This window comes from Bidens hawaiensis, unplaced genomic scaffold (assembly GCF_021521415.1).
Source record: "Bidens hawaiensis isolate Kalapana, Puna unplaced genomic scaffold, B.hawaiensis_p1.1 tig00028119_1, whole genome shotgun sequence".
NCBI lineage: Eukaryota > Viridiplantae > Streptophyta > Magnoliopsida > Asterales > Asteraceae > Bidens > Bidens hawaiensis.
This window is the reverse complement of record NW_027494580.1, coordinates 1-26,419: the sequence shown is the minus strand read 5'-3', so window position 1 is coordinate 26,419 and position 26,419 is coordinate 1. Positions and strand designations below refer to the sequence as shown.

Genomic DNA, 26,419 nt, shown 5'->3' with positions numbered 1-26,419 from the left:
TCAAAGAACCAAGATTAGTCGGAAGCTTGGGACGGTCCCAAATGGCCAAATTTAGGATGTTGAGATGTTCTAACAGCATTGCTGTTGAACTTGTTTACACATGAAGAACATATTGTTAACATAAAAACATAGTGTGTTCATCATCTTCAAGTGCTAAATATGTCACACACTAAGTGAATCTGACACAATCCTCACCTTAAAAGTCCACTTGTTCACAAGCATACAAATTACAATGATGGCAAAAACCTCAAAAGATAAGTTCATACTCTCACAACTATCGGCCTGGACCGGGTGTAGGAATATGTGACACTTTTTATGTTAAAATTAATACAAATAATATTAACATGAAAAAGTAAGTAGTACACATACCACAACATAAACTAAAATAAATAATGAAAGAATATAACAATTATGTTAAATGATTCCAACCAAGCTCTTCAAATGATAAAGTCTTCAGCAACATCTTCTTGTAATCTTTTTGACAAAAAGATAGATTGTCAACCTTTGTCACAACAAGGTCTTCTAGTAGTCTCTTGGCTGCAACAACAAACAAACTAAATTTGAAGGTTGAGGCTGAGGCACATGTTCAACACGTTTCCCTTAAAACAGATTTCGCGCCTCTACATAAGACAACGTGTCTGTCTCCCAGGGTACAACAGCCGAAACAATGATACTGCAGGAGATGTCCACGGGCCCGAGGTTACATCGGGTAAATTGTGGTGTTAGAACTTGTGGAAAAAATAGAATAAATAGGTAAGGAATCAAGTAGAGAAACTCATCTCTATAGGCCTAACATATGGGTATTCAAAGCTTTTCTTCACCAATACTCTTCATGCATGCATATATTTTTCCTTGAATTTTCTACCTTGTAATTTTTCTAACTTTTTTCAAATGAGGCTATTATGTATACAAGAGTTAAGGGTGAGTAAAGTCTCACTTAATTAGAAATTTAATAATCTAATAAAAACTAATCAATATGTCATAAAAAGGCTCCACTCAAGAGTTTCATGACTATATGAAGAGTTTAATATTAATTATTATAATTAATCTTCATTCGCAATATCTATTTTTCCAACAATCACCCACATGAATGGAGATTGATCAAAACACACCAAAATGTCCAATAGAACCTCGACAGTTGAGTGTTGCAGGATAGGTAGGTGTTAGCTTTGAACCTTCCTTTGTGAAGCATACTTAGTCTCCTAGCGGTTAGTAGACGTGATGTCCTTGAACAAACCCCCATTTGTGTAGACGACAATACACTTCACACAATACTCTCCCTAGCCGGGCACATCCCCTCATTGTCGTGTCCATTATGGTCCTGGAACACTAGCCTGGTTCTGTGAAAGCTCTAGGAATTACGCGCCCCACAATTTCATTCGAAGCGACCCCACTTTTCTTTCACATAGGTGATTATACTTAAATCATTAAAAGCATTAAGGTTATAATGATTTACACAAATCATTAACCATATATTATGCTTAGCCTTACAGCATGTCACTGTTGTTATAGGAATGGACTAGGAAGTAATTAGACTCCCTTTATAATTTAGGAGGATATATATATTAGCTTATATGTCAATTTATACATGAGTTACGCCCCCACAGTGACCACCCGTAGATATATAATTAGGTTGTCTTATTGAACTTAGATCTTGGGATCTCCAGTCAACTAAGTTAGGTTTCCTTCATATACCCTTTTTCATGGGCTTTAGTCTCATTCCACAACATGATCTCTACTAAACACTCAGGTTTTTGGATCCATAACATTATCTTTGACTTTGTCTAGTCACCACAGATAATTTTTGTAGTTGAGATCAATTGTCATGATGTGTTCTTAACTTATAAGTTAAGTTTGCCTAACTTCAACTTTCTAAGACTATAACCTTAGTGGCCACCGGAATCTGGTTATAATATTTATCTTTGTAAATACACTTATTATTAAGGCAAACACATCTCCATTATGCACTACGACCTTTTTGACCTCCACTTAGTCGTGTGTTTGCAATGTTAGATTGGATTACAATAATCCTCATTGCCAAACCTTCCAAGTTTAAATGCAAGACACCTCCACATTTAAGTGCTATTGGATAACATCATCCAACTTTTGAATGAGGTAAAGAAAGGTTCTTCCTTTTTACATAAGTTTGATAAATCATATCAACTACCATTTCTATATACTTCTAAAAAGTAGTTTCTTAAATGGCTTCCCCCACATTTCTTGCATTTTGATATAGTTTGTTTAACTTTACTTATGAAGATAACTCGAAACTCATGATTTGAACAAGACCATGTCTTTGTATCAATGAGTTAATCAATGCTTACTAATAAAGTAACACTTTTCATAAGTTTATTATCAAACATCACCAACTTAGAAATATTCTAAATCACCCTCTAAGGCAAACCTAGAAAGTTAAGGTCTTTTTAAGATCCTCATAAGTTATATTATTTTCTTATATTGAATGAAAACCCACTTCAAATTTGTCTATACAGAAACTCATTCACATGTTTGTGTATCTTTTAAATGTTTCACGTTAACTAGTCTTCGCAAAGCACCATAATTAACAAGTACTAGTCTAGCATGCTTTAGACTACAATACTTTAGCATGTGAACAGAAGATGCATCATTCTGATTCTTCACAACCATAATATTAATACAATATCACTTTGAAACATTCACTCTTAGCTTAGACAAAGTTATGAGACTTGTTCACAATCCCAAAACTTTTGGAAAGTCTCACAAGTTAGTGTATGTAGCACATAAATAACTTCATCATTCATTTAAGGAAAACAACTCTTTTGCCTTTGATCTTCAAGACTTCACATTGACTTATATGAACATTAAACACAAGTGCTAATCCAAATAATTCTGGTGAATACATTCATCACCAAAAAGATCAATGCTACTTGTCTACAGTCACTATAATGTTGAGATAGTCAATTGGATTGACACTTAAATTCTTGGAATTCACATTTGCTTCTTCAAGCCATTTATTGAGATACTCTCCCAATATGAAAGACAACACTCTCACATGGTTAAACAACATGGATGGTGGTAGAAAAATCTACATATCCATCAATATTATAGGTATATTTTAATGAATGTCTTAAGATTTGTTTAAATTCATTCACATTAATAGCATATATTTCTTTATATATAATCAACGTATTTATAATTCACACTCGGTGAATTTTCAAAGATATAATCCTTCAATAATTTTCAAGGATTCAAATATCTCATCAACATATATTAATTCATATATTATATTCATACTTACTGAACTTCCAAGAAGTTTAATTTCTTCTTAACAAACATCAGCTTATATGTTATAATTCACACTTAGTGAATTTCCAAGAAGTTTAATTTCTCATTAATTCATATATATATTATAATTCACACTTAGTGAATTTCAAGGATTCAAATATAATATTCTTGTGTATTTCATTTTAATACACCCACCACGTTCTTCCATGAACCTCTCATAATGTAGTTATACATTTGATGTCTCATCTTAGACTTTAGTCAATGCAATGACTCACAAGTTATTTCTTATGCAAATTCTTCTTGCACTATCCGTTTAAAATTATCCATTGATTTACTTCGTTGTATAATTTCTTGTGTTATCCGAAGATATTGAACACAAAATAACAATACAACCGAACTTACAAAATAAAGTGTAAAACACTTTCTAAAAATAATTCAAACGGATAAAAAGACAATATCTAGATAACAAATCTCAAAGTGTTGTTATGTTCAACACTTTCATTGTCCGATCGAAATCATCGCATTGATATCCTTTTATGCCGTGACTTGAGGTACTCCCTCAATAGTTCTCTATGCACTCATAAGGATAAGTTCCTCGTTTGCATCTTGAAACTATATACTTAAACAATCAAAATTTGTCCAAAACAACAATAAGGTGTTAACTAAATGCACGTTGTAAATTTTAACAGAACTTATGTTCATAAGAACACCAAGTTTTTATTTCATCGTTTATTCTATAAAATAATTTGTTTTTTTCGAAAAGGGTTAAAACCGTTGGTTTCACAAAAGAAATCGTATCTAACACGCACGTTAGGCTATTAAAATGTTTAAAGTTATAAAATAACTCTTTCTAACACACTTATTATTAGAAAAGTTAAACATAGATACAAAAAAAATTTTCTTTCAAACTATTTGTTTTTCTATAGTATATCATGAAACCTTTAGTTCATAAAACCTTAATAGCCCAAGAGTCACTTCATTAACACATAGTTAAAGCTTTCATTAACACTTAGTTAAGTCTTCCATTAACTCTTAATTAAGGCTATGATTATTGGTAACTTAATGAGAGAAATCTTAATAGACACACATGAAAGTCTCATATGTACTATTTTACTATAACCAAACATGGAAGTCTATGTTTATATTTCACTAAAATGCACCTAATGGATATCTCCGTGCACTATTTTCTAACACACTCGTTAGAAATAAACGATTACACAAACCGTTATAAAACTTATTGGTTTATATAAAATCAACCAAATCTAACACGCTCATTAAGAAATAAATGATTATAAAAATCATTTATTTGGCTTATTAGTTTACATAAAACAAACTACTTCTCACACTCGTTTTAAGAAATGAGACGTTTTGACAAACATTTTAAATCATAATATTTATAACTTGTAAGAATTTCTAACAAACATGTTAGAAAATGAAGAACTTACAAAACGTATTTCTTATAAAATACCGGTCTAACATACGCGTTCGAGAACTTAATTAATGTTCACAAAGAACATAGGTTTACACCAATAAACCCGGTCTAACACACAAGTTAGAAAAGTAATGATTGAAAAATCGTATTAAATCGAACGAATTCAATCACAAACCATTCGTCTTGTATCATGGTATAGGATTTAAGATTATACCACATCTCTTTAAATCCATAAACAACAATTTGTACTACATACATATTTTCAAAACAAATATACAAGATTGTCGCAACAATCACAAAATAATTTTAATATTTTTCGTGAGCCCAATATCCTTAGTAAAAAGGTTTAAGGTTGCCTTAACAATCTCATGGAAAATCTGTTTTAAGATTGTAGGAATATGGGACACTTTTTATATTAAAATTAATACAAATAATAACGATACTCTCGTTATTAACATGAAAAAATAAGTAGTACACATACCACAATATAAACTAAAATAAATAATGAAAGAATATAACAATTATGTTAAATGATTCCAACCAAGCTCTTCAAATGATAAAGTCTTTAGCAACATCTTCTTGTAATCTTTTTGACAAAAAGATAGATTGTCAGCCTTTGTCACAACAAGGTCTTCTAGTAGTCTCTTGGCTGCAACAACAAACAAACTAAATTTGAAGGTTGAGGCTGAGGCACATATTCAACACGTTTCCCTTAAAACAGATTTCGCGCCTCTACATAAGACAACGCGTCTGTCTCCCAGGGTACAACAGCCGAAGCAGTTGATACTGCCGGAGATGTCCACGCGCCCGAGGTTACATCGGGTAAATTGTGATTAGAACTTGTGGAAAAAATAGAATAAAAAGGTGAGGAATCAAATAGAGAAACTCATCTCTATAAGCCTAACATATGGGTATTCAAAGCTTTTATTCACCAATACTCGTCATGCATGCATGTATTTTTTCTTAAATTTTCTACCTTGTAATTTTTCTAACTTTTTTCAAATGAGGCACATAGCCTATTATGTATACAAGTGTTAAGGGTGAGTAAAGTCTCACTTAATTAGAAATATAATAATCTAATAAAAACTAATCAATATGTCATAAAAAGGCTTTACTCAAGAGTTTCTTGATTATATGAAAAATTTAATATTAATTATTATAATTAATCTTCATTCACAATATCTATTTTTCCAACACCGGGCCCACAAACGATCCACTACGGAGACCATTTCTTGCTATTGTTAGACATGCTTTAACGATCGACTTTTTAAATGTCAAACACACATATGAACGAAGCACTCGGTTACAAAAACAAAAAGGGTCGGATGGTTTAATGACTGTTTGGGGGAACTTTAGAGGTCCACCACTCACTAGTCAGTAGTCACTATAGCTGAATTAGAGTGTAATCTAGCAAACATACACATAATTGTATAGGCCCATTTGAAGGATGTGCAAATGGGCTCATAATAATGATAGAGAACAAACACATGTGAACAAAATGACACTGCTGAAATAAAATGTTTGATCCATTACTATTTACTATTACCCAACCAAATGACACTTCTAAAATAAAATGTTTGATCCATACTATTTACTATTACCAAACTGCACCCCCCCCCCCCACCCACCCACACAACAACGACAACAAATAAAAACTAGTAAATAAAAATAATGGAATCTCATAGAATAGAATAGTAATAAATGTATTTCCGCCTTTATGATTTACTATGGCTAACTTCATAAACGGCAAGTCTTAAGGGTTTCAATCAGTCTTTTTGACGGGTTGAAATGTCCAATTTGAACACAACCCATATTTCCATTTCATTTGTATTAAAAACATCAACCTTAATCCATACGTATTTAAAATCGTGTAGCCCGAACACACCCATTTAACTCATTTATCTAAACATGTCAAATGGTTTGGCAGGTGATAACCAAGATGTAAGCATGTTAATTAAGTTAGTGGGTTGTAAAAAATTGGGTTAAATGAGTAGTGGTCGCCTCACTGTACTAAACAAACATATCGACCCAAACACGATCCGTTTTTTATACAGGTTAGATATGACAACCCAAAATCTAATTATTTTCATATCGTGTTTTCACTCATGTCAGAAATTGCCACCCTAATGCTAATAATACACCGACCAGTAACCACGGGTTCCTTTGATATAGCATAATACCCCAGGTTGTGCATCATCATCATCATACTAATGCACACCCTTTCACTGTGACTACTGAATCTAGATATAACATGTTACTAGGATACAACATCTAGGCATACAGATTTTGTTTATCATACATAACATACACTACCTAAACTAAGCGCACGTCCAACAATTTTAGTTCTGATATTTAACTTGGAAGCATTCCTACTCGTTGCACCTTTTGCATAACTGTTCAGCGAGATATGTATTAATGGTTGCACTTTTTATAAATTGACCAGAATTTAGGGGTTGTTTTTAGAAAATACGGTAACGTATAACAAAGCACCCATATCTTTGCAATTTGTTAGATTTACTGGGTACGGTTGTTGCTCTAAAAAACACTATATAGTGATAGTCTTTTTGTTGAAAAGCATATACACATGTGCACCACATGCACATATAAATGCACATGTCCACAAATTTTTGTACTTTTTCTTAGAAAGTTTAGGGTTAATTGCTTTTCACTTTTCCTCTTTTCAAGTGATATGTAAACATGTGCTTATGCAGTTCTCAACATATTATTGGTTCTGAAAAGAACGTGTCCATCGGCTAAAGTTTCACCTTTCCCAAATGTGGGAATCTAAAAGTTAAATGGTTGGTCAAAATTGTATATATCTGCTCCAATTAAAACTAAAATCTTTATGTATTTACTTTGTTAGATTCTAAATAAATGACTTTTACATGTGTTTTAATGTTTTTCCCTCTTTTGGTTTTGTAGTTGCACTTGACTCGTTGGATTCGGGACGACAAGGTCATGTCAAATTTGGATATTATTTTTCAAAGCTGACATGAAGGTGGTTATGATTGTGACCACGACGAGTGTCAAAATATTGTTATGCCAACATTTATCATGTGATTGAAAGTTGAAACCACCATAGCAAATCTCAACCGTTCGATAATTAGCGTTATTATAGTTATTTCTGAAATGGAGAGGGAAAAATCCCAACCAAACATGACACACAGGCTGCTTACAGCTGTTTTACCGGTTGTTTTTATTGCAATTACATATGTTGATCCTGGAAAATGGGTTGCAACAATCGAGGGTGAGGCCCGTTTTGGGTGTGATCTTGGGTGTGATCCCGTTTTGGGGGGCTTGTAGGGGTATGGTGCTAAACCCGGTTTTACGACCCTAAATTTATTATGTTTGGCTTATTTTATTATATGGACTAATACAATGTTATTAGGCTGAGGGGGTTTTGTGGAGGTAACCCTAACTGGGCTAGGCCCATTAGGGTACCATGATGGTGGCCATGAGACTCTCTATATAAGGAGGTCTCCACCTCCTTATTAGGGGTCATGCTCAATAAGAGCCACCACCACTTTTTTGTGTCTGTGAACAAGAGATCCTCAGGATTTCTTAGCAGTCACCTCCACACTCCCGAAAAACCATTGCAGGTCTCAAGCAACCGGAGAAGAAGATCAAGACGTGGTTCGTTCATCTCGAAAATCCGTGGAAACATCGTCATGGATCAGGTCAAATTCATTTCGTGCTTCGACATTGGCGCCATCCGTGGGACGGCAACGAACTACCATTCGATCTTCATCTCGGCTGTCAGATCTATCCCAGGAAAAACCCAGATCTGGAAGTTTACAGAAAAAGGCTTCAAGGCTTGTTCTATTAAAGCTCAAAAAGATCCATAGATCTAAAAGAGGCTTCCAGATCTGTGCGAAAAGAAACTGCCGGACTCGAATGATCAAGTCTCCGGATCTGTGATGGTTTTAAATCTGCTCCGAGCTTCAGATCTATCCAGATCTGATTTACAGATCTAGATCTAGATTACAGACCTGGATTTTAGGTTTAAAATTGCAGGTCTAACTCTTAAATTGCAGATCCAAAAATTACCAGACTTCCGCCGCCATGTACGCGCGCCCGTGGATTCTCATTCCGCAGCCGTGCATGTGCCGCCGCGGAAACCACCATGTGGGTTTTGCGCAAGAGACCTCCGCCATGCACGCGCACTCGCGAGTCACCACTCCATCGCCGTGCATGCGCGCATCAGGCCTCACGCCAAACTTAAAGGTTGGGAATCCTCATAATATCCCATATGGCTACGCGCCAAACTTAAAGGTTGGGAATCCTCATAATATCCCATATGGCTACGCGCCAAACTTAAAGGTTGGGAATCCTCATAATATCCCATATGGCTACGCGCCAAACTTAAAGGTTGGGAATCCTCATAATATCCCATATGGCTACGCGCCATACTTAAAGGTTGGGAATCCTCATAATATCCCATATGGCTACGCGCCATACTTAAAGGTTGGGAATCCTCATAATATCACGTATGGCTACGCACCATACTTAAAGGTTGGGAATCCTCATAATGTCCCGTATGGCTACGCGCCACACTTAAAGGTTGGGAATCCTCATAAACCCATCAGGCCAAGCGCCAAACTTAAAGGTTGGGAATCCTCATAAACCCATACGGCTTCGCGCCGAATACAAGACCGAACGCGGCTCCGCGCCGTTCAACATGCACACCACCATGATGCTTGAGCGCAGTCGCATATCACATGCTCATGCACCACATATGCTCACGCATCACATATGCTCACGCATATTATATATGCTTGCGCATCACATGCTCACATATCACACAGTCTACGCGCATGCGCACGCAGCATCTGCGCATGGCGCATGACACAAAGTCTACGCGCACGCGCATGCAACATCTGCGCGCGGCGCGGGACATAAAATCTACGCGCACGCGCATGCACATCTGCGCGTGGCGCATAGCACAAAGCCAGAGCCTATGCGCACGCGCATGCAACATCTGCGCGCATCGCATGACGCACAGTCTACGCGCACGCGCGAGCTCCATTATTATTACAGCTCGTAAGCCGCAACTCGCGCAAGCTTTATTACTCTCATAGCTCGTAAGCCGCAACTCGCGCAAGCTTCATTATTATTATAGCTCGTAAGCCGCAACTCGCGCAAGCTTCATTATTCTTATAGCTCGTAAGTCGCCTCACGCGCAAGCTTTGTGTTTCTTACAGCTAATAAGTCGCCTCGCGCGCAAGCTTCATTATTATTATAGCTCGTAAGCCGCAACTCGCGCCAGCTTTATTATTCTTATGGCTCGTAAGTCGCCATGCGCGCAGGCTTTATTATTATTCTAGCTCGTAAGTCGCCTCACGCGCAAGCTTTATTATTCTCATATCTCGTAAGCCGCAACTCGCGCAAGCTTCATTATTATTATAGCTCGTAAGCCGCAACTCGCGCAAGCTCTATTATTATAGCTCGTAAGCCGCCTCACGCGCAAGCTTTGTTATTATTATAGCTCATAAGTCGCTTCACGCGCAAGCTCCATTATTATTATAGCTCGTAAGTCGCCTCACGCACAAGCTTTTATTACTCTCATAGCTCGTAAGCCGCAACTCGCGCAAGCTCCATTATTATTATAGCTCGTAAGTCGCCTCACGCGCAAGCTTCATTATTTTTATAGCTCGTAAGTCACCTCACGCGCAAGCTTTTATGTTTCTTACAGCTCATAAGTCGCCTCGCGCGCAAGCTTCATTATTATTATAGCTCGTAAGCCGCAACTCGCGCGCAAGCTTCATTATTATTATAGCTCGTAAGGCGCAACTCGCGCCAGCTTCATTATTATTACAGCTCATAAGTCGCCTCGCGCGCAAGATTTATTATTCTTATAACTCGTAAGTCGCCTCGCGCGCAGTTTTTATTATTCTTATAGCTCGTAAGTCGCCTTACGCGCAGGCTTTATTATTCTCATAGATCCGTAAGTCGCCTCGCGCGCAGGCTTTATTATTCTCATAACTCGTAAGCTGCCTCGCGCGCAAGTTATGTTACATTATTATCGAGATGCGCGCTCCATCTTTTATCAGGCCTCGCGCCACTATGATGCGTGCTATATCTTATTTATGACAGGGCACCTTCATTATCATAAGGACCGCAACATGTCACCATCATGAGGAAAACCTCCCAAAACTCAAAGACAATAAAGACAAGGCCAAAGAAAAGGGAAAAAACCGCCCCATGACCTAACACACCTCATAAAGTCCAGCGCTCCACCTAGACGCTTGCACGCCCAGGAGCAACGCTGGACTTGGGGGGCTTGTAGGGGTATGGTGCTAAACCCGGTTTTACGACCCTAAATTTATTATGTTTGGCTTATTTTATTATATGGACTAATACAATGTTATTGGGCTGAGGGGGTTTTGTGGAGGTAACCCTAACTGGGCTAGGCCCATTAGAGTACCATGATGGTGGCCATGAGACTCTCTATATAAGGAGGTCTCCACCTCCTTATTAGGGGTCATGCTCAATAAGAGCCACCACCACTTTTTTGTGTCTATGAACAAGAGATCCTCAGGATTTCTTAGCAGTCACCTCCACACTCCCGAAAAACCATTGCAGGTCTCAAGCAACCGGAGAAGAAGATCAAGACGTGGTTCGTTCATCTCGAAAATCCGTGGAAACATCGTCATGGATCAGGTCAGATTCATTTCGTGCTTCGACACCAACATTTATCATGTGATTGAAAGTTGAAACCACCATAGCAAATCTCAACCGTTCGATAATTAGCGTTATTATAGTTATTTCTGAAATGGAGAGGGAAAAATCCCAACCAAACATGACACACAGGCTGCTTACAGCTGTTTTACCGGTTGTTTTTATTGCAATTACATATGTTGATCCTGGAAAATGGGTTGCAACAATCGAGGGTGGGGCCCGTTTTGGGTGTGATCTTGTTGTACTTATGTTTGTTTTTAGTTTGGCTGCTGTTCTATGTCAATACCTTTCAGCTTCTATTGCTGTTGTCACCGGGAGAGATCTTGCACAGGTACATTGTTTTTGTTCTATATTAATTGATAGATAAATTGATCGAAAATGGTATTTTTGTGAAAATAGAGACTTGTGTTGTGAAGCTGTAAAAATAATTATTAAAGTAGCTGTTATGTGTGAAGTAAAAATGCTGTGTAATATTTTCTTGTAAGATGGTCAAAGTCAGAGTCAGAGTCAAGTCAAACCATTAGTTATAGGCTTGTAAGCGTGTTTGTTTGTTTAACTTTAACCAAAAAACCAATCAAACATGATTGAAAGAACGTGGTTTACTTGTTCATGCTTGTTCATTAAGAAAATGAGCATGTTCGTGTTCGTATATGTTCGTTCGTTAGCAGTATAAAGTATAAACGGACAGTTTACGAACTTACACAAACAAACATTAGTGAACATAGATGAACGGACATAACTGAGCTAAAACCAGTTAAAAATAATTTGTTGGGCTAAAAATTCATTAAAAAAGGTTTTAATTGACCAAAAACAAAACTTAAATGATTAACAAACAAACTTTTTATAATGTTCGTTTATTTATTAAATAACGAACTTCGTGCCGGACGGTTCACAAACTGTTCAATGAACGCTCGGTTCTTTTACAAGTCTAACTAGTCAAGTAGCAAGTTGGTTAATTCAGTTGCAACTATTTCTGTTATTGGCAGTTAGTTTCTTAGTAGCAGTTATAGACCTCATGTATAACATTTTAAGTTGTTAACCAATTTGTGCTCTATTGCTATATGTTTATGCAGATTTGTAGTACCGAGTATGATGCAGTCACATGTGTATTATTGGGAATCCAAGCAGAACTATCTATGATCGCTTTGGACCTTACAATGGTAAATTTAATCCCTTTTAGTTACACATTTAATTTGACAAATATATTGATCACACTAATGTAACAACTCCCATAATTTGCAAGATTTTGGGAACTGCGCATGCGCTTAATCTCACATTTGGCATCGGTCTCTTCACTTGTGTTGTTTTGACTTCTCTCGATGCTTTCTTATGTCCGGTTTTCTCTAGTTACATATTATTGTTATCATTTTCCAGTTTTTTTTACACAATTTCTATAATATTATGTTATATATTGTACAGGAGAATGGGAAAGCGAAGTTAATATGCATGTGGTTGGCAAGCGTTGCTTTATTTTCTTATTTCTTTGGAGTCGTTACAAGTCAACGGGACACGTCTTTATCAATGGGCGGGCTGCTTAATTTAAGCGGGGAAAGTGCGTTTGCATTAATGGGTCTTCTCGGTGCAAGTATCATGCCTCATAACTTTTATCTGCATTCGTCTATTGTGCAGGTATAATATATTTAGCTTTTTATTTTCATATTAAAGTCGGTTTTTTATTGTTTATTTGAATCTTCGCAGCAACATCAGGGGCCGACACATGTTTCAAAGGGGGCTTTATGCAATGACCATCTTTTCGCCATTTTTTGCGCTTTCAGTGGCTTTTTCGTCATTAATTGCATTCTCATGAACTCCGCAGCAAATGTGTTTTATAGCACGGGCCTCGATTTGTCTACTTTTCAGGATGCTTTGTCTCTAATGGACCAGGTTAAATAGTTATCTTTTATGCCGATTTCTTGTATATTAATTTATTATAATGTGGTTTTTAAAATCATTTTCAGGTATTTAGGAGCCTAATGGCGCCTTTTGCTTTAGTTATCGTTCTAGTTCTTTCGTATCACACAACCGCGCTGACGTGGAAGTTCAGTGGCCAATCGGTTCTCCTTAACTTTTTCAAAATCGACATCCCCGGTTGGAGTCATCACTCAACAATCAGATTCATATCCTTGATTCCAGCACTTACGTACACGTGGCATTCGGGGGCTGAAGGTGCGTACCAACTTATGCTGTGTACTCAAATCACGGTGGCGGTTTTGCTCCTGTCATCAGTGGTCCCGCTCTTCCGTGTCGCTTCATCGAGATCAATAATGGGTGTGAACAAAATTTCACAATATGTCGAGTATATAGTTTGGGTTACTTATGTCGGGATTCTCGGGTTGGTGATTGTGTTTGTGGTTGAGATGATGTTTGGAACCAGTGACTGGGCTAGTAATTTGAGGTGGACGATGTGGGGCCCGTATGTTTTTATTCTCACAACTGCGAGTTTGTCCATCTTACTTATGCTTTGGCTCGTGGTAACCCCTTTGAAATCTGCAAGTTTCGTACCCAGTTTTCAACAGTGGGATGATAATAGTATTCAAGATATCGTTCCCGAATCATCATTCATTGAAGAAAAACAAGAAAGCCCGAGAGAAATTCAAGAAATGGTCACACACGAGAGTGGTATTGATTCAGCCCGTGATTTTAATTTGCCAGATGACATTTTAGACTATGATAGCGGGCCTCGCTTGACCACCATCGAAGAAAACTCTTCGCATACCACACCTTCATTGCAGCAGCCCGATGATTCACCGGCAATTGTGGAAAGTGTCCCGAGCCCGGTTTTGAAAACTGAAATAGATGATTCGGTTGAAAAAACGGTGAGGATAGATGGAAACCCGCATTTGGTGAAAGAGCCCGAGTGGGAACCCGAAGATCCACCGAAAACAGTATCGGTATCGGGAACAGCAACTGAAACTAATCAATCTCCAACCTCTAACGGGCCGAGTTCATTCAGGAGTCTTGGTGCGAAAAAAGATGACATCTTGAGTGGGCCCGCAAGTCTTTCAAAGCTAGGCGGGTTAGGGCGGGCCGCCAGACGTCAGCTAGCTACAACGCTAGATGATTTCTGGAAGCTTCTTTTTGATTTACATGGGGAAATGACACAAGATGCTAGACTTAACAAACTCGATAAGTTGCTCGGGATTGATTCTAAAGTAAACTTAAAGGCTAGCCCAGTTGTTACAAATATGACGAGCCTGGAAATTGATCCGGTTTATGGGGTGCAACGCGGGCCAACTTCTTTGTTGACCAGCTATCAACAGTTACTAGATGCGTATACTGCTAACCAAGGTCTAAATGTGATGGATCCTGAGAAACGATACCATAGTTTGCGGTTACCGCATACTTCTGGCCCGTACACGGATCAGCCTGCTACGGTTCACGGGTATCAAATCAAGTCATATATAAACCAAACCATGCAAAATTCTGATTACTTTCAAAGCCAAATCGAACCGCTATCTCCAAATTCACCACCACTCGTTTCATCAAACTACAAATCTCCGGTTTCCGTGACGAAAACCGTGCAAAATGGGCTACGACCCGCGAAGCCACCTGGTTTTCCGGATCCAGTCGTGTCCAGAAACAGCTCGATGCAACCCGAACGAGCTTATCGCAATATTCAGCCTGTGGCCCCGGTTGAGAATGTGCACGAGAAGAAGTATTATAGCATGCCGGATATATCGGGCCTCCTTCCGAATCGGGAATCCAAAATCATACCGGAACGGGATGCTGGTTTGAGATACGGGACTCTCGGGCAGTCGGTTTATTCCAGCCCGTTATACAGATCTGGGACAATTACCGGTTACGGTGGTTTATCTTATTCGAACCTATCCCGGGATGCAGCTGCTTACCACCCGGCTTCAAGCCACGGGTCACGGTTAGGGTCAAGGTCCGGGTCAGACACGTGGTCTATGTGGTCAAAACAACCGTCTGAACAGTTTGGTGTGGCTGAAAAGGTCAACCCGAGGCCCAATTTGAGCAGTCAAGAACCGACTGCACATACTGTGGATTCTGAAGGGAATCTTTTGAAGTCTTTTAGGCTTTGTGTTGTTAAGCTTTTGAAACTTGAAGGGTCTGAATGGCTATTTAAGCAAAACGGGGGGTTAGATGAGCATCTTGTGGACCGTGTGGCTGCTCGGGAAAGGTTTCTGTACGAGATTGAGGTGAATCGGGTGGCCCGTGGTGGTGGAACAAAAGTTGATGAAAATGAGTATAATAAGTATCTTGTAACATCGGTTCCTAATTGTGGTGAGGATTGTGTTTGGAGAATTGAGGTTATAAAAAGTTTCGGTGTTTGGTGTATGCATAGGATTCTCGAGCTCTCGCTTATGGAAAGTAGGCCCGAGCTTTGGGGGAAGTACACATACGTTCTTAATCGTCTTCAGGTAATTAATATTTTTTGGTTGTTTTTGTACATTTTTGAAGAGGTTGCTGTTTGATCCGTTTATAAGTAAATGGATCGATTCGGGCTATAAGTGAACAAGTCGTGGTCCAACCCTACACGAAACAGAACACAACAAGCATACTCGTGGGTTAACACGAACACGATCCAGTTGACCCCGAAAGGTTTTTGTTTTTTATTGTATTCACATATTAATACTTTAAATTTACATTTTTAGTTTTAAGTTTTAGCATAATATACCCAACCAATTTAATTTATTACATAAAACATATTTTTAAAAAAATGTGATAAACACGTCAACCCGCCCACGTCAACCCGGCGGGTTGACAAGAACACGACTTGTTTAGCTAAACGGGTTCGCGGTTTGACCTAAAACTGACCCGACAAAATTTTCGTGTTAGGTTTGTGTCGTGTTTTTGTGTAGTATCAGAAATTCACATGCCTACAATTAGCCTTAAAAGTAGACGGGTCAAACAAAGTCTCCCAAAGTGTACTTTATGCTACATAAATTCTCTATAATCGTTTAATTAAAAACTAGATTATTATTGAAACAATGTCGTTTTTATAATCATATTTAATGCGCTCGTTATTTATAAAAAGACAACTTTCTGGACATAAATTGATTTAGGCCCGACCCGTACTTTACTAGAGTAAATTTGAATTATGATTTCACTAGTGTAGGGAATAATAGAACCGGCATTTTCAAAACCGCGTGTGCCAGCAAGCCCGTGTTTCTGCCTTCAAGTTCCGGACTCGTGCCAACAGAGATCATCACCTCCCAAATCCCTCACCAGTTTGCCGCCACCGGCCAAACCAAGCCGAGGGAAATGCACCACCGCCGCCAGTCTCTTGGACATAGTGAAAAACGTCGAGACCGCCATCTCATGCAGAAAGGGTCGGCCCGGGGCCGCAGCCGGGGACGTGGCGTTCCCCAAAGGAAAAGAGAACTTGGCATCTGTTCTTAAACGATACAAACGTCGGTTGCTTGCTGTGGCTCCAGATGGGCTTAGCCGAAGTCCATAGGGCTCAGGCTCTGTTGTTGACTATTTAAATGAATCTTTTTTTTTTTTTTGGTTATCTGATATTTATAAGCAAGTTGTCTTTCTTAGCTTCCGGGTTTTAAATTTTGTGTTCGGTTACATCAGTTATGGTGACGGCGGAGGTAATGGCAACAACGACGACAACGATGATGGTGTCTCGGGCTTGGAAGAACAAGAAATGTTCGGAATAGAATAATGGAGGTTCTTTTTTTTTTTCTTTTTTTCTGGGTAGACCGGAAACGATGTCGTTATGTTGTGTAAATATTTCTAAGCTGGCGACAAGATGGTCTACTATCAAGATGAGATGATGGTTGTGTTTGTTTGGTTTACTTTTTTTTCACATAGAAACAAAATAAACTGAAAATATGTGGGTTGTGTTTTAATTTATAAGTTCTAGTGTCACATATTTGTTTGGTTACTTTGATTTAATCTTTTACTATGGGTGTGAGATTGATTTGTGAAAGTACAAGGGCCATATATGTAAAGCAATGCTGTTTGAGGCCCAAAACAGAAAGTTTGGGTCGGTTTTCCGTTTTTGGTAAGCGGGTCGTTTCGTAATCTAAATAACCCGAACATGAATCTGTACCCGGCATGAGTAACTGACGGTTGGCACAAGCAATCAAGCATGACCTGCCTGACCCGAGTTGGTTTTTATTCCTTAATTTTGCATCTAATATTTGTAAACTGTAAATTTATAACGAAAAATTGTGTTTAGATAATAAAATTTGATGCCAATGTCGACATCAAATAACCAATTATTTAAGTTATGAGTTTTGACATAAAAACACATTTGTAAAAAGTAAATATGTTAAAACAGGTCAATTACGAACAAAAACACAGCTGGTTTTAGCTAAACATGTTTGTGGGCTCGTACAAAATTTGCCCTTATCCATTTACATTAAACTCAAACCTGTATACTTCATGTCATGTCAAAACACGCACACATATATACACCCGTGACCTGTTGATACGAGTATTCTACCGTTTAAATTTTCTTTTATGGTTTTCATTAAATTTTAATTTTGTTTTCTTTTACAAGGTTTAATTGATAATTACATAATGTTATATACCAATTTAATTACGTCATTGAGATTTATTTTACTTTTAGTAAATGAACTTTTTATTTATTATAAAAAAATGTGTTCATTTAAAATATTTGTACATCGATTCGTAATTTTAGTATTTTACAAGGACAAAGATAGAAAGTAATAAAGGGAATTGAAGTTTGGTGTGCATTTTTCACAAACACTTTGGTAACTTGGCTAAAGAAATCCAAACCCAATTTCACCTAAAGTTTTGTAAATGCATTCCTATTTATGAAAGATTTGGTCTTAATTTAGTTGCTTGTTACCTAGTAATTCTCACAAAAAAATGTTATATCAAACAGTTTTTTTTTTTTTTTTTTTAATTAGGCTTAAGACATGTTACTTTCGTCACGTGAGACTAATTATTTAACTCTTTATTTTATAGTAGTAGTAAAGTGGACGTCAATCTTATCGCATGAACTCATTTTGATCTATTTTTTAAATCGTTAATTTAAGTTTTGGTTGCGTTATACAAACACCAAAAGTCCATATAAATGTGTATCATACGAGTCGTATACTAAGTCTGTTATATCATACGTGGCGTATGATTTGGTGAAAATTGTCATACAATCCGTATAACTTTGGTAGTTATCACATTAGTTATTTCTTTGTAAGCGAAACTCATTATACGTGTTATATGATTTATCCCTCGTATGACTACCATGACAAATTTTCTTTTGCCATACGACCCATATGATAATTTTCTTCTATTATACGATTCTTATGGACCAACAAGTTGTATGACTTTGTAGTGGTCTAAACGGTTATTTCTTTTCAATCAAACACATAATACGGGCTTTATGATGTACCTCTCACACGACCCATATGCTCATTTTTCACATGTCATACGACTCGTATCATTATTTTCCTTGTTACATGTCCATATAATATGTCAGTAATGTCTGGATCTATGCAGTCAATCTTGGTGGTATATCAGTGGTATCTCGGTTATCGGTCCTCATGTGAAATATCGGTCAGAATATCGGTACCGATAATATTGGCGATATTGACCGATATTTTACTGACATTGATCAACATTTCACCGAAATTCCCGATATCAGCATTTTAAGTCTTAATTTTCAAATATTAGTGTTTAATGCTGGTGTTTTGAATATTAATCAGTTCCTACTTGCTACAATTGTTAGTGTTGCAAAAGGTTAATTTGTTGATAGGAGGAGAATATATTGAATTGCCAGTGTTAAAGTGCCATATATATAAATTCTGCATGATATTAAAATTATTGATATCCTATCTCACCGTGATAACCGATATCTCAAATATCGGTCCTCGGCCGATATCCGATATTTTTCCGCATTAACTGCTTAGGTCTGGATAGTATGCCAATAGTATGGTCGAGTCTAAAGTTTTATCTAAATGTTAATTTAACGTAGAAATATAATCTAAACCATAAAATTTCAGTTGAATATTAAAAAATTAAAATTTTATTTTATTAAATAATAAATAATTTAAGCAAAATATAAATTTATCAAAGTTGAGGCCCCCCAAGTCTCCCACCTCTATAGTCACAACCCTTATAAACCTTTTCCATCCAACCCAAACACACACACACACTAGATTTGCAATATTAACTCCCAAGATACATGGCACAATTCAAGCTCTTCTTCTTCTTGTCTTTCCTACTTGCAGTCACACTTTCAGGCACCGGTAATGTCCTCGCCGACGGCCCTTCTCCCAACTTTCCGATACCTAATTACATTCCATTCCCATCTCCTAGCCCTCCAGTGTTAACACAGCCATCATCACCGCAAACACCACCACCAAGGCGAACACTACCACGTCCATTCAATAAACTGCCACCATTTACTCAAATTCTACCATCACCACCACCTCCAGCCGCTGCCAGGAAACCCGTAGGACTTCCTCGTTCAACCGCCACTAGCCCCTAACTAGATCATGGATTCACTATATAAGGGAATGTGCCATGCATGTTGGAAGATCTTTTCTATCTAGTTGAAGATTTGTGACATGTTGATTGAGTCACATAATTTAATTTGACTATGAATAATATGGGCTTCTTATTTGAATTATTTAACGTTGGGTTTAATAGATTGAATGCTAATGTAATAATGTTTCACCCATATACCAATAGATCAATGACGCTTTTCAAACCTTTCACACGAAATATTATTCTTAAAAGTGGCTTCTAATTGTTCTTGAATACTTGAAAAATATAAGCCTTTCTGCAACATTACAACTCATTCTTTCAACATGTACATTTTTATTCCAACATATACATCATATCCGCATACAAATACAAGGCACATTTTAGCATATTATATACATTTTGTGAGAAAAAGAAAAGGAATATTACATATGTACACATAACCCGTTTTTATTAAGAGAGGCAAATAAAGTGATTTAAAATTTCAATATATATATATATATACACTTACACTGTTGATTTAATATGTGGTGGGTGAGAAGCCTACTTTCACCGAAGCAAAATGTGTAACAAGTAACAACACCTCTCATCTACAAGTTTACAAACATCATATGACTTCCTAAAAATCTAGGGGCGTAAACGAGCTTAAGCGCTCACGAGCTAGTTGAGATCGGATTGAAAATAAGCTCGAGCCTTATTGAGCCTGAACCTCAAATAAAGCTCGTTTAGTTATCGAGTCCAAGCCCAGAAAACCGTTTAGGCTCATTAAGCTTTAACAAGCGTAGGGTACTTTTAACTATTTTAGATTTTTAGATACGAATTTCACGCTACAGAGCTGGGCTTGGACCAAGTTTTGGCTTGTTTAAGGTACTGATAGTGCACACGAGTTCAAGCCAAAATTTGGCTTGTTGAAGAATGTTTTGCATTGTTTTTTATAATCAAACTATGTGATTAGTTAAAATGTATATAAATTAATTAATATATAATAAACAAGTTAAGTACTAACTAAACTCGAGCTAGGAAAGATGATAGCTCAAGCTCTAGTAAAAACGTGACAAGCTGGGGCTTAGCTAAACTCGACTTCGCCCAAATAAAATTTATTATTCTGAGTTTACCTTGTAAACAAAATGCATTATTTTATACAAGTTGCTTAATTAAGCTTAGCAAAAGTCATTAGCAAACCCAAATATGAAGTACCCTTTGAATAATAAATTAATAACATATTTCTATAGTTGACCAATAATAATTATAAATTTTCCAATAATAATAATAATAATACTCAACACAAAGCCTTTCTCCCAATAATGCAAGAATAGTAAAAGAGCATTCTCATCCTATTCTCTGTAAATATGTGAGGGAAGTTTGTAAATTATAGGGTGGAGTGATGAGTGGTTGTGAGTGTAAATTATAGGGTGGAGAGAGAAATGTAGTGATTTTTTGTAAATTTGGGGAAACATTGTTTTCCCTATTTATTTTTTAATATTTGTTGGATTGGTTGTGAGTAAAGGAAAGAGAAAACTGTAAAGATAAATGTATAAAAAATACTATTTAATTAAGCATGAGAGAGAAATATAGTGTTTTTAGTGTAATCAAGTGTACAGATATAAAGGGATAGAGATGGGAACGAATTGAGAATGCTCTAATATTATTATTCCTTCTTCTTCTCCCAATTTTCCCCAATTTCCTGTAACCCTAATTTCATCATCATCAACAATCTCCGATCATAACGTCTTTGCGGCCAATAATGGCTCTTCAAATCGCCAAACGACTCCTCCGAAGCCACGGCGCCACCAGAAACCCTAGCGGCGGACTTTTCTCATCCTTCGATCGGAACTATTCGTCCACCTCTTCCAATCTGATTCGCGCCACTCTCTTCCCCGGCGACGGCATCGGTCCTGAGATCGCCGAGTCTGTTAAACAGGTCCGGTTTTCTTATTACGGTTACGGTTCATGCTTAGCTTAGAGTGTTATTGTATCGGATTTTGTGTGTTATGCTTGCGCTTTGTGGTTTTATTGTTGTGTGTTGTTTGGCTGATCTAATTTGCATTTTGAGATCTGGACTCTGCAAGTGTTGAATTATTGAAGGAGTTGTGCAAATTGTTAGCTACTGTTTTAACTTATTCCTCAAATTACTAAAATTAGGCTTGCTTGTAAATGAACCTTCAGTCAACTGTTCGATGTGAAATTCGTTTATGTTTAACTCATTTAAGTATGTACCTTTATAGATTTTAAAAACAATTAAATACGTGAAGTATGAATCATGATGAATCTTTTGGTAGAATGGATTTTAAGATGAATCATGTACTTTTATACAACTAATTTCAATGTGTTTTTTGGATGAATCATGTATGTAATGCTTTATATTTGTTTGTTTGTGTTCATGTAAGCTTGTTCATATATGTTCCTTTACATTTGTTCAATTATGTTCATTTGTGTTCGTGCATTGTTCGTTTAGATCTCTAAGGAACGAACATGAAGATGCTTAATTTTTTAAACAAACGAATATGAACACAAATTTTGTTTCCGTGTTCGTGTTTTTTAAAGTTAAACGAACGTCGTCGAGCGAACATGAACATGCCCTTGTTCATGTTCACTTGGTTCGTTAACTGTCAACTGATATTGAACTCATTTTGTGTGTGTTTCTACACTTGTTCAGGTGTGTTAGCATGTTATGGGGGAAACTGGGGGCATATGTAGTTTTATATTCAAGTGGTCAAATTAGGGTTTATGGTTAATAAAGTGCTGGTACTTGGTTCTGATTAAGTGTTGTTCTATTATATAAACATAAGCTGAAACTTTGATGAGAAATGAAGATTACTATCAAATATGATGAGGTTAGTGAATGATTGGAGGTTTATTTTTTAAGTTTCACAATGGAGATAGTTAAGAGAGTACAAGGGATCTTGATTATATTATAAGAGAGGATTAGGCATGATTTGATAGACCTAAACCTCTCCGAGGACATGGTTGAGGATAGGAATTCGTGGAGAAGTAGAATTAAAGTTAAGGATTTTTAGAGAGAATTGAATACCTTAGGGCTTAGACTTAACTTATTTAGGTCACATACCATAATGGTATTTCCCTTACATATATTATTATTATTATTATTATTAGCTTTTATATAGCTGTTAAACTGTGATCTTATTATTAATATTATTATAATTAGTAGTAGTTTTTATATAACTGTTAAACTTTGATTTCCTTTATTTTGCTTCATACACATGTACTTAGAGCCGAGGGTCTCTCTGGAAGCCACCTCTTTATTCCTTTGGATAGAGGTACGGTGTGCCTACATCCCACCCTCCCCAGACCCTACTTATAGCTTTGCTGTCGGTGGGATTTTACTGGGCATGATTGATTGATTGATTGATTTTGTTTACTTGTATTGATTTTGCTGTTTTGCATCAAAATGTAAAGCTATTCTCTAGAATGTAACTTTCTGGTCATGTTTAATTTACTTGTTTTCTTCACATTTTATAGGTATTTAATGCTGCAGAGGTTCCAATTGAATGGGAAGAACATTATGTGGGGACAGAAGTTGATCCAAGGACCCGAAGTTTTCTCACATGGGAAAGTCTAGAGTCGGTAAGAAGAAACAAGGTTGGCTTAAAAGGCCCAATGGCTACACCAATTGGAAAAGGACATCGGTCTTTGAACCTTACATTAAGGAAAGAACTGAACCTGTATGCAAATGTCAGACCGTGCTACAGTTTACCTGGTTACAAGACTCGTTATGATGATGTTAATCTTGTTACAATCCGTGAAAACACTGAAGGAGAGTACAGTGGTCTTGAACATCAGGTACATTGTTTAGTTACAAATGGTTTGATTTGCGGGTGTGCTTTTTCTCATACGGGTCAAGTTAAACTTTTCTTTAACATTAGGTGGTGCGAGGAGTTGTTGAAAGTCTTAAAATCATTACCCGTCAAGCAAGTTTAAGGGTGGCTGAATATGCGTTTTATTATGCTAAAACACATGGAAGGGACAGAGTATCTGCAGTACACAAAGCCAACATCATGCAGAAAACTGATGGTCTATTTTTGAAGGTTTGTTATTATTATTATTATTATATCATTGTTTTCTTCACTTTGAAAGCTAATGTCATGTGGCAGTAAACTGTATACTGATTGTTTTCTATCATTTACAGTGTTGTCGTGAAGTTGCTGAGAAGTACCCTGAGATGAAGTATGAGGAAGTTGTCATTGACAATTGCTGTATGATGGTGAGAAATCTTATCTCCTTATTTATATGTTATATTTTATCTTTTAAACAATGTTATTGACAATTGATGTATTTTACTTTCAATATACAGCTAGTGAAGAATCCAACACTATTTGATGTTTTGGTAATGCCTAATCTTTATGGTGACATCATCAGTGATCTTTGTGCTGGGCTAATTGGAGGACTTGGGTTAACACCAAGGTATCTGCTTTTTCTTTGTTTTTACGTTAAATTTTTTTCCTGTATTTCTTAATCTTTTTCGGAATTTAAATTCATGGCATCATCATTACCAGCTTAAACATTGGAGAGGGTGGTATTGCTCTTGCTGAGGCTGTTCATGGTTCAGCTCCTGATATTGCCGGAAAGGTTAGCATCGATAATGTTTCATCATTAAACGTCTTGTATTTGCATTCAGCTTTTTTTACTTCTTATAACTGAACTTTGGAAGGCGAGAATGTGAGAATTACAAAATTAGATGTTAATTTACATGGGATTAAGCCTGCTCATATGTGAATATAAGTGGAGGGCCAATCAAATGAGAACCACAAAAAAGTTGAAAGCTATTAAGTTACCTTTCAATTAACAAGTGATGTGATTTGTTCACTTGTGAACATCATCACATGTGAACTGGTCAAATTACATATGAATAGAAAGGAAATTTTGTAGTTAGTTTTTTTTGTGGTTATTATTTGACTCATCACATATTCACCTATGAATGAACTCATTGAATGGGAATTAATGTGTAGTCTTGTGCCTCTCACGGTTCTTGTCTTCCAAATGGTTCTCATTTGAACCTTTCACTAATCTCTCTCTCTCTCTCTCTCACTCAATCACAGACACACACACACATATCATGTTCCTAAGATTATAACTGAAACACCTTTGCCGAATTCACACTTTGACTTCTTCTCTGTCTGGTTAAGTCCCTAATTAAATCTGAGTTCTTTATATAAACTCTAGGGTCTCGGTTATGCAAAAAAGACTTGCTATTTTCATTGAATATTTGTAAGTTAAGAAATGTAATTATGTAAAAATAAAGTCCAAGGTCCCAAGTGTGAATTTAGTAGAAGTTCATAGGGCACTTGTCAAGTATCATTTCTTTTTTACTAATATACACAGCGTATTTAACCATTGAATGCAACATTCTTGCACACATCATCTGTTAAAAGTTGATACATGTTTTCTTACAGTTAACCCTTTTTAACAGTTGTGTAGGTATATAGCATTTCTTTGCATTCATATTTATGTGTTTATTTACATTTACTTTTAGAAATGTATCATACTGGACATACATGTTGTTCAGTTGAATAATATTTTATCTTAATCATGACCGTACTATATGATTTATGCAGAATTTGGCAAACCCGACCGCTTTATTACTAAGTGCTGTATCAATGCTTCACCATTTGGATCTGAATGAAAAAGCCGATAAAATCCAAGAAGCTGTTTTGAAGACGATTGCAGAAGGCAAGTACCGAACTGGTGATCTAGGTGGCACATCAACAACCACAGAATTTACAAAAGCGATCATCGATCATCTTTGAGTATTAAAAAATGCTGCAAATTGCATATAAAGTTTGATTCCATTTTTCTTACACTAATTTTCGATTCATGTACTATTTGGAGTTGTGGGGAGGGAATTAGACCACAACAAGATTTTTTGTTTCGTGATTTCGGTAAGGGTATAAAGATAACTGCTAGAAAGTGAGGTTATGCAGTTGACATGCTTTTATTGGTTGGTTATTATTTGTAAGTTATGAATAAGCTTCATCACTTTGAGCTTGAGGTTTTCCTCAACTTTTCTTCCAACTGTTTTTCAGAAATTACTTTTGATGATAGTTGTCATCAGTTTACCAATTTATGTATTGCTTAGAGGTGCAAATGAGCTAAGCCGCTCGTGAGCTACTTGATCTTTGATCGATAAAAAGCTCGAAATGAGCCAAGTATATTTAGTTATCGAGCCTGAGCCTTAATGAAAGCTGTGTATTTTTAAGCTGACCTCTTTTGAACTTTTATGCATTAATTTCACACTATATAGCCGAGCTTTGGCTTGTTTAAGGTAGGTATCACACAGGCTTGAGCTGAGTTTAGTTAAGGTTTGCTTTTATCATAATATATAAAAAGAAGTTGAATATTATACGATTGATTTTATGAATTTATGTGCATGAGTTGATTATGTTATCGAAATGAGGCGTGATTAAGTTAAATCACAAAGCTTCATGAATTTATGTTTATGGTGTTATATTTGTCATGGTTATGGGGAAGGGGGCAAAGTGGTTAAAGAATTGGTTAGTCACGATAAATTGTACAAGAGTTTTACAAAGGTTTATTGGATTTTAATAATCCCTATTGACTAGTATTATCCGATAATAATCCCTATTCATTTTATCGCCACTA

The 26,419-nt window shown here is 36.6% G+C and overlaps 2 protein-coding genes across 2 annotated transcripts; both read left to right on the top strand.

Moving 5' to 3' along the window:
• Window positions 1–11,387: 11,387 nt before the first annotated feature.
• Window positions 11,388–17,200, top strand: LOC143576421 (ethylene-insensitive protein 2.1-like). The gene is made up of 7 exons (XM_077060512.1): window positions 11,388–11,705; window positions 12,448–12,534; window positions 12,618–12,727; window positions 12,793–13,003; window positions 13,073–13,258; window positions 13,333–15,756; window positions 16,455–17,200. Exons 1-7 carry the CDS (start codon window positions 11,469–11,471, stop codon window positions 16,794–16,796), a joined length of 3,597 nt encoding a protein of 1,198 aa, XP_076916627.1. The 5' UTR covers window positions 11,388–11,468; the 3' UTR covers window positions 16,797–17,200.
• Window positions 17,201–21,545: 4,345 nt separating this feature from the next.
• Window positions 21,546–25,821, top strand: LOC143576423 (3-isopropylmalate dehydrogenase, chloroplastic-like). The gene is made up of 7 exons (XM_077060514.1): window positions 21,546–21,722; window positions 23,282–23,602; window positions 23,686–23,847; window positions 23,949–24,023; window positions 24,114–24,223; window positions 24,316–24,388; window positions 25,375–25,821. Exons 1-7 carry the CDS (start codon window positions 21,546–21,548, stop codon window positions 25,564–25,566), a joined length of 1,110 nt encoding a protein of 369 aa, XP_076916629.1. The 3' UTR covers window positions 25,567–25,821.
• Window positions 25,822–26,419: the final 598 nt, after the last annotated feature.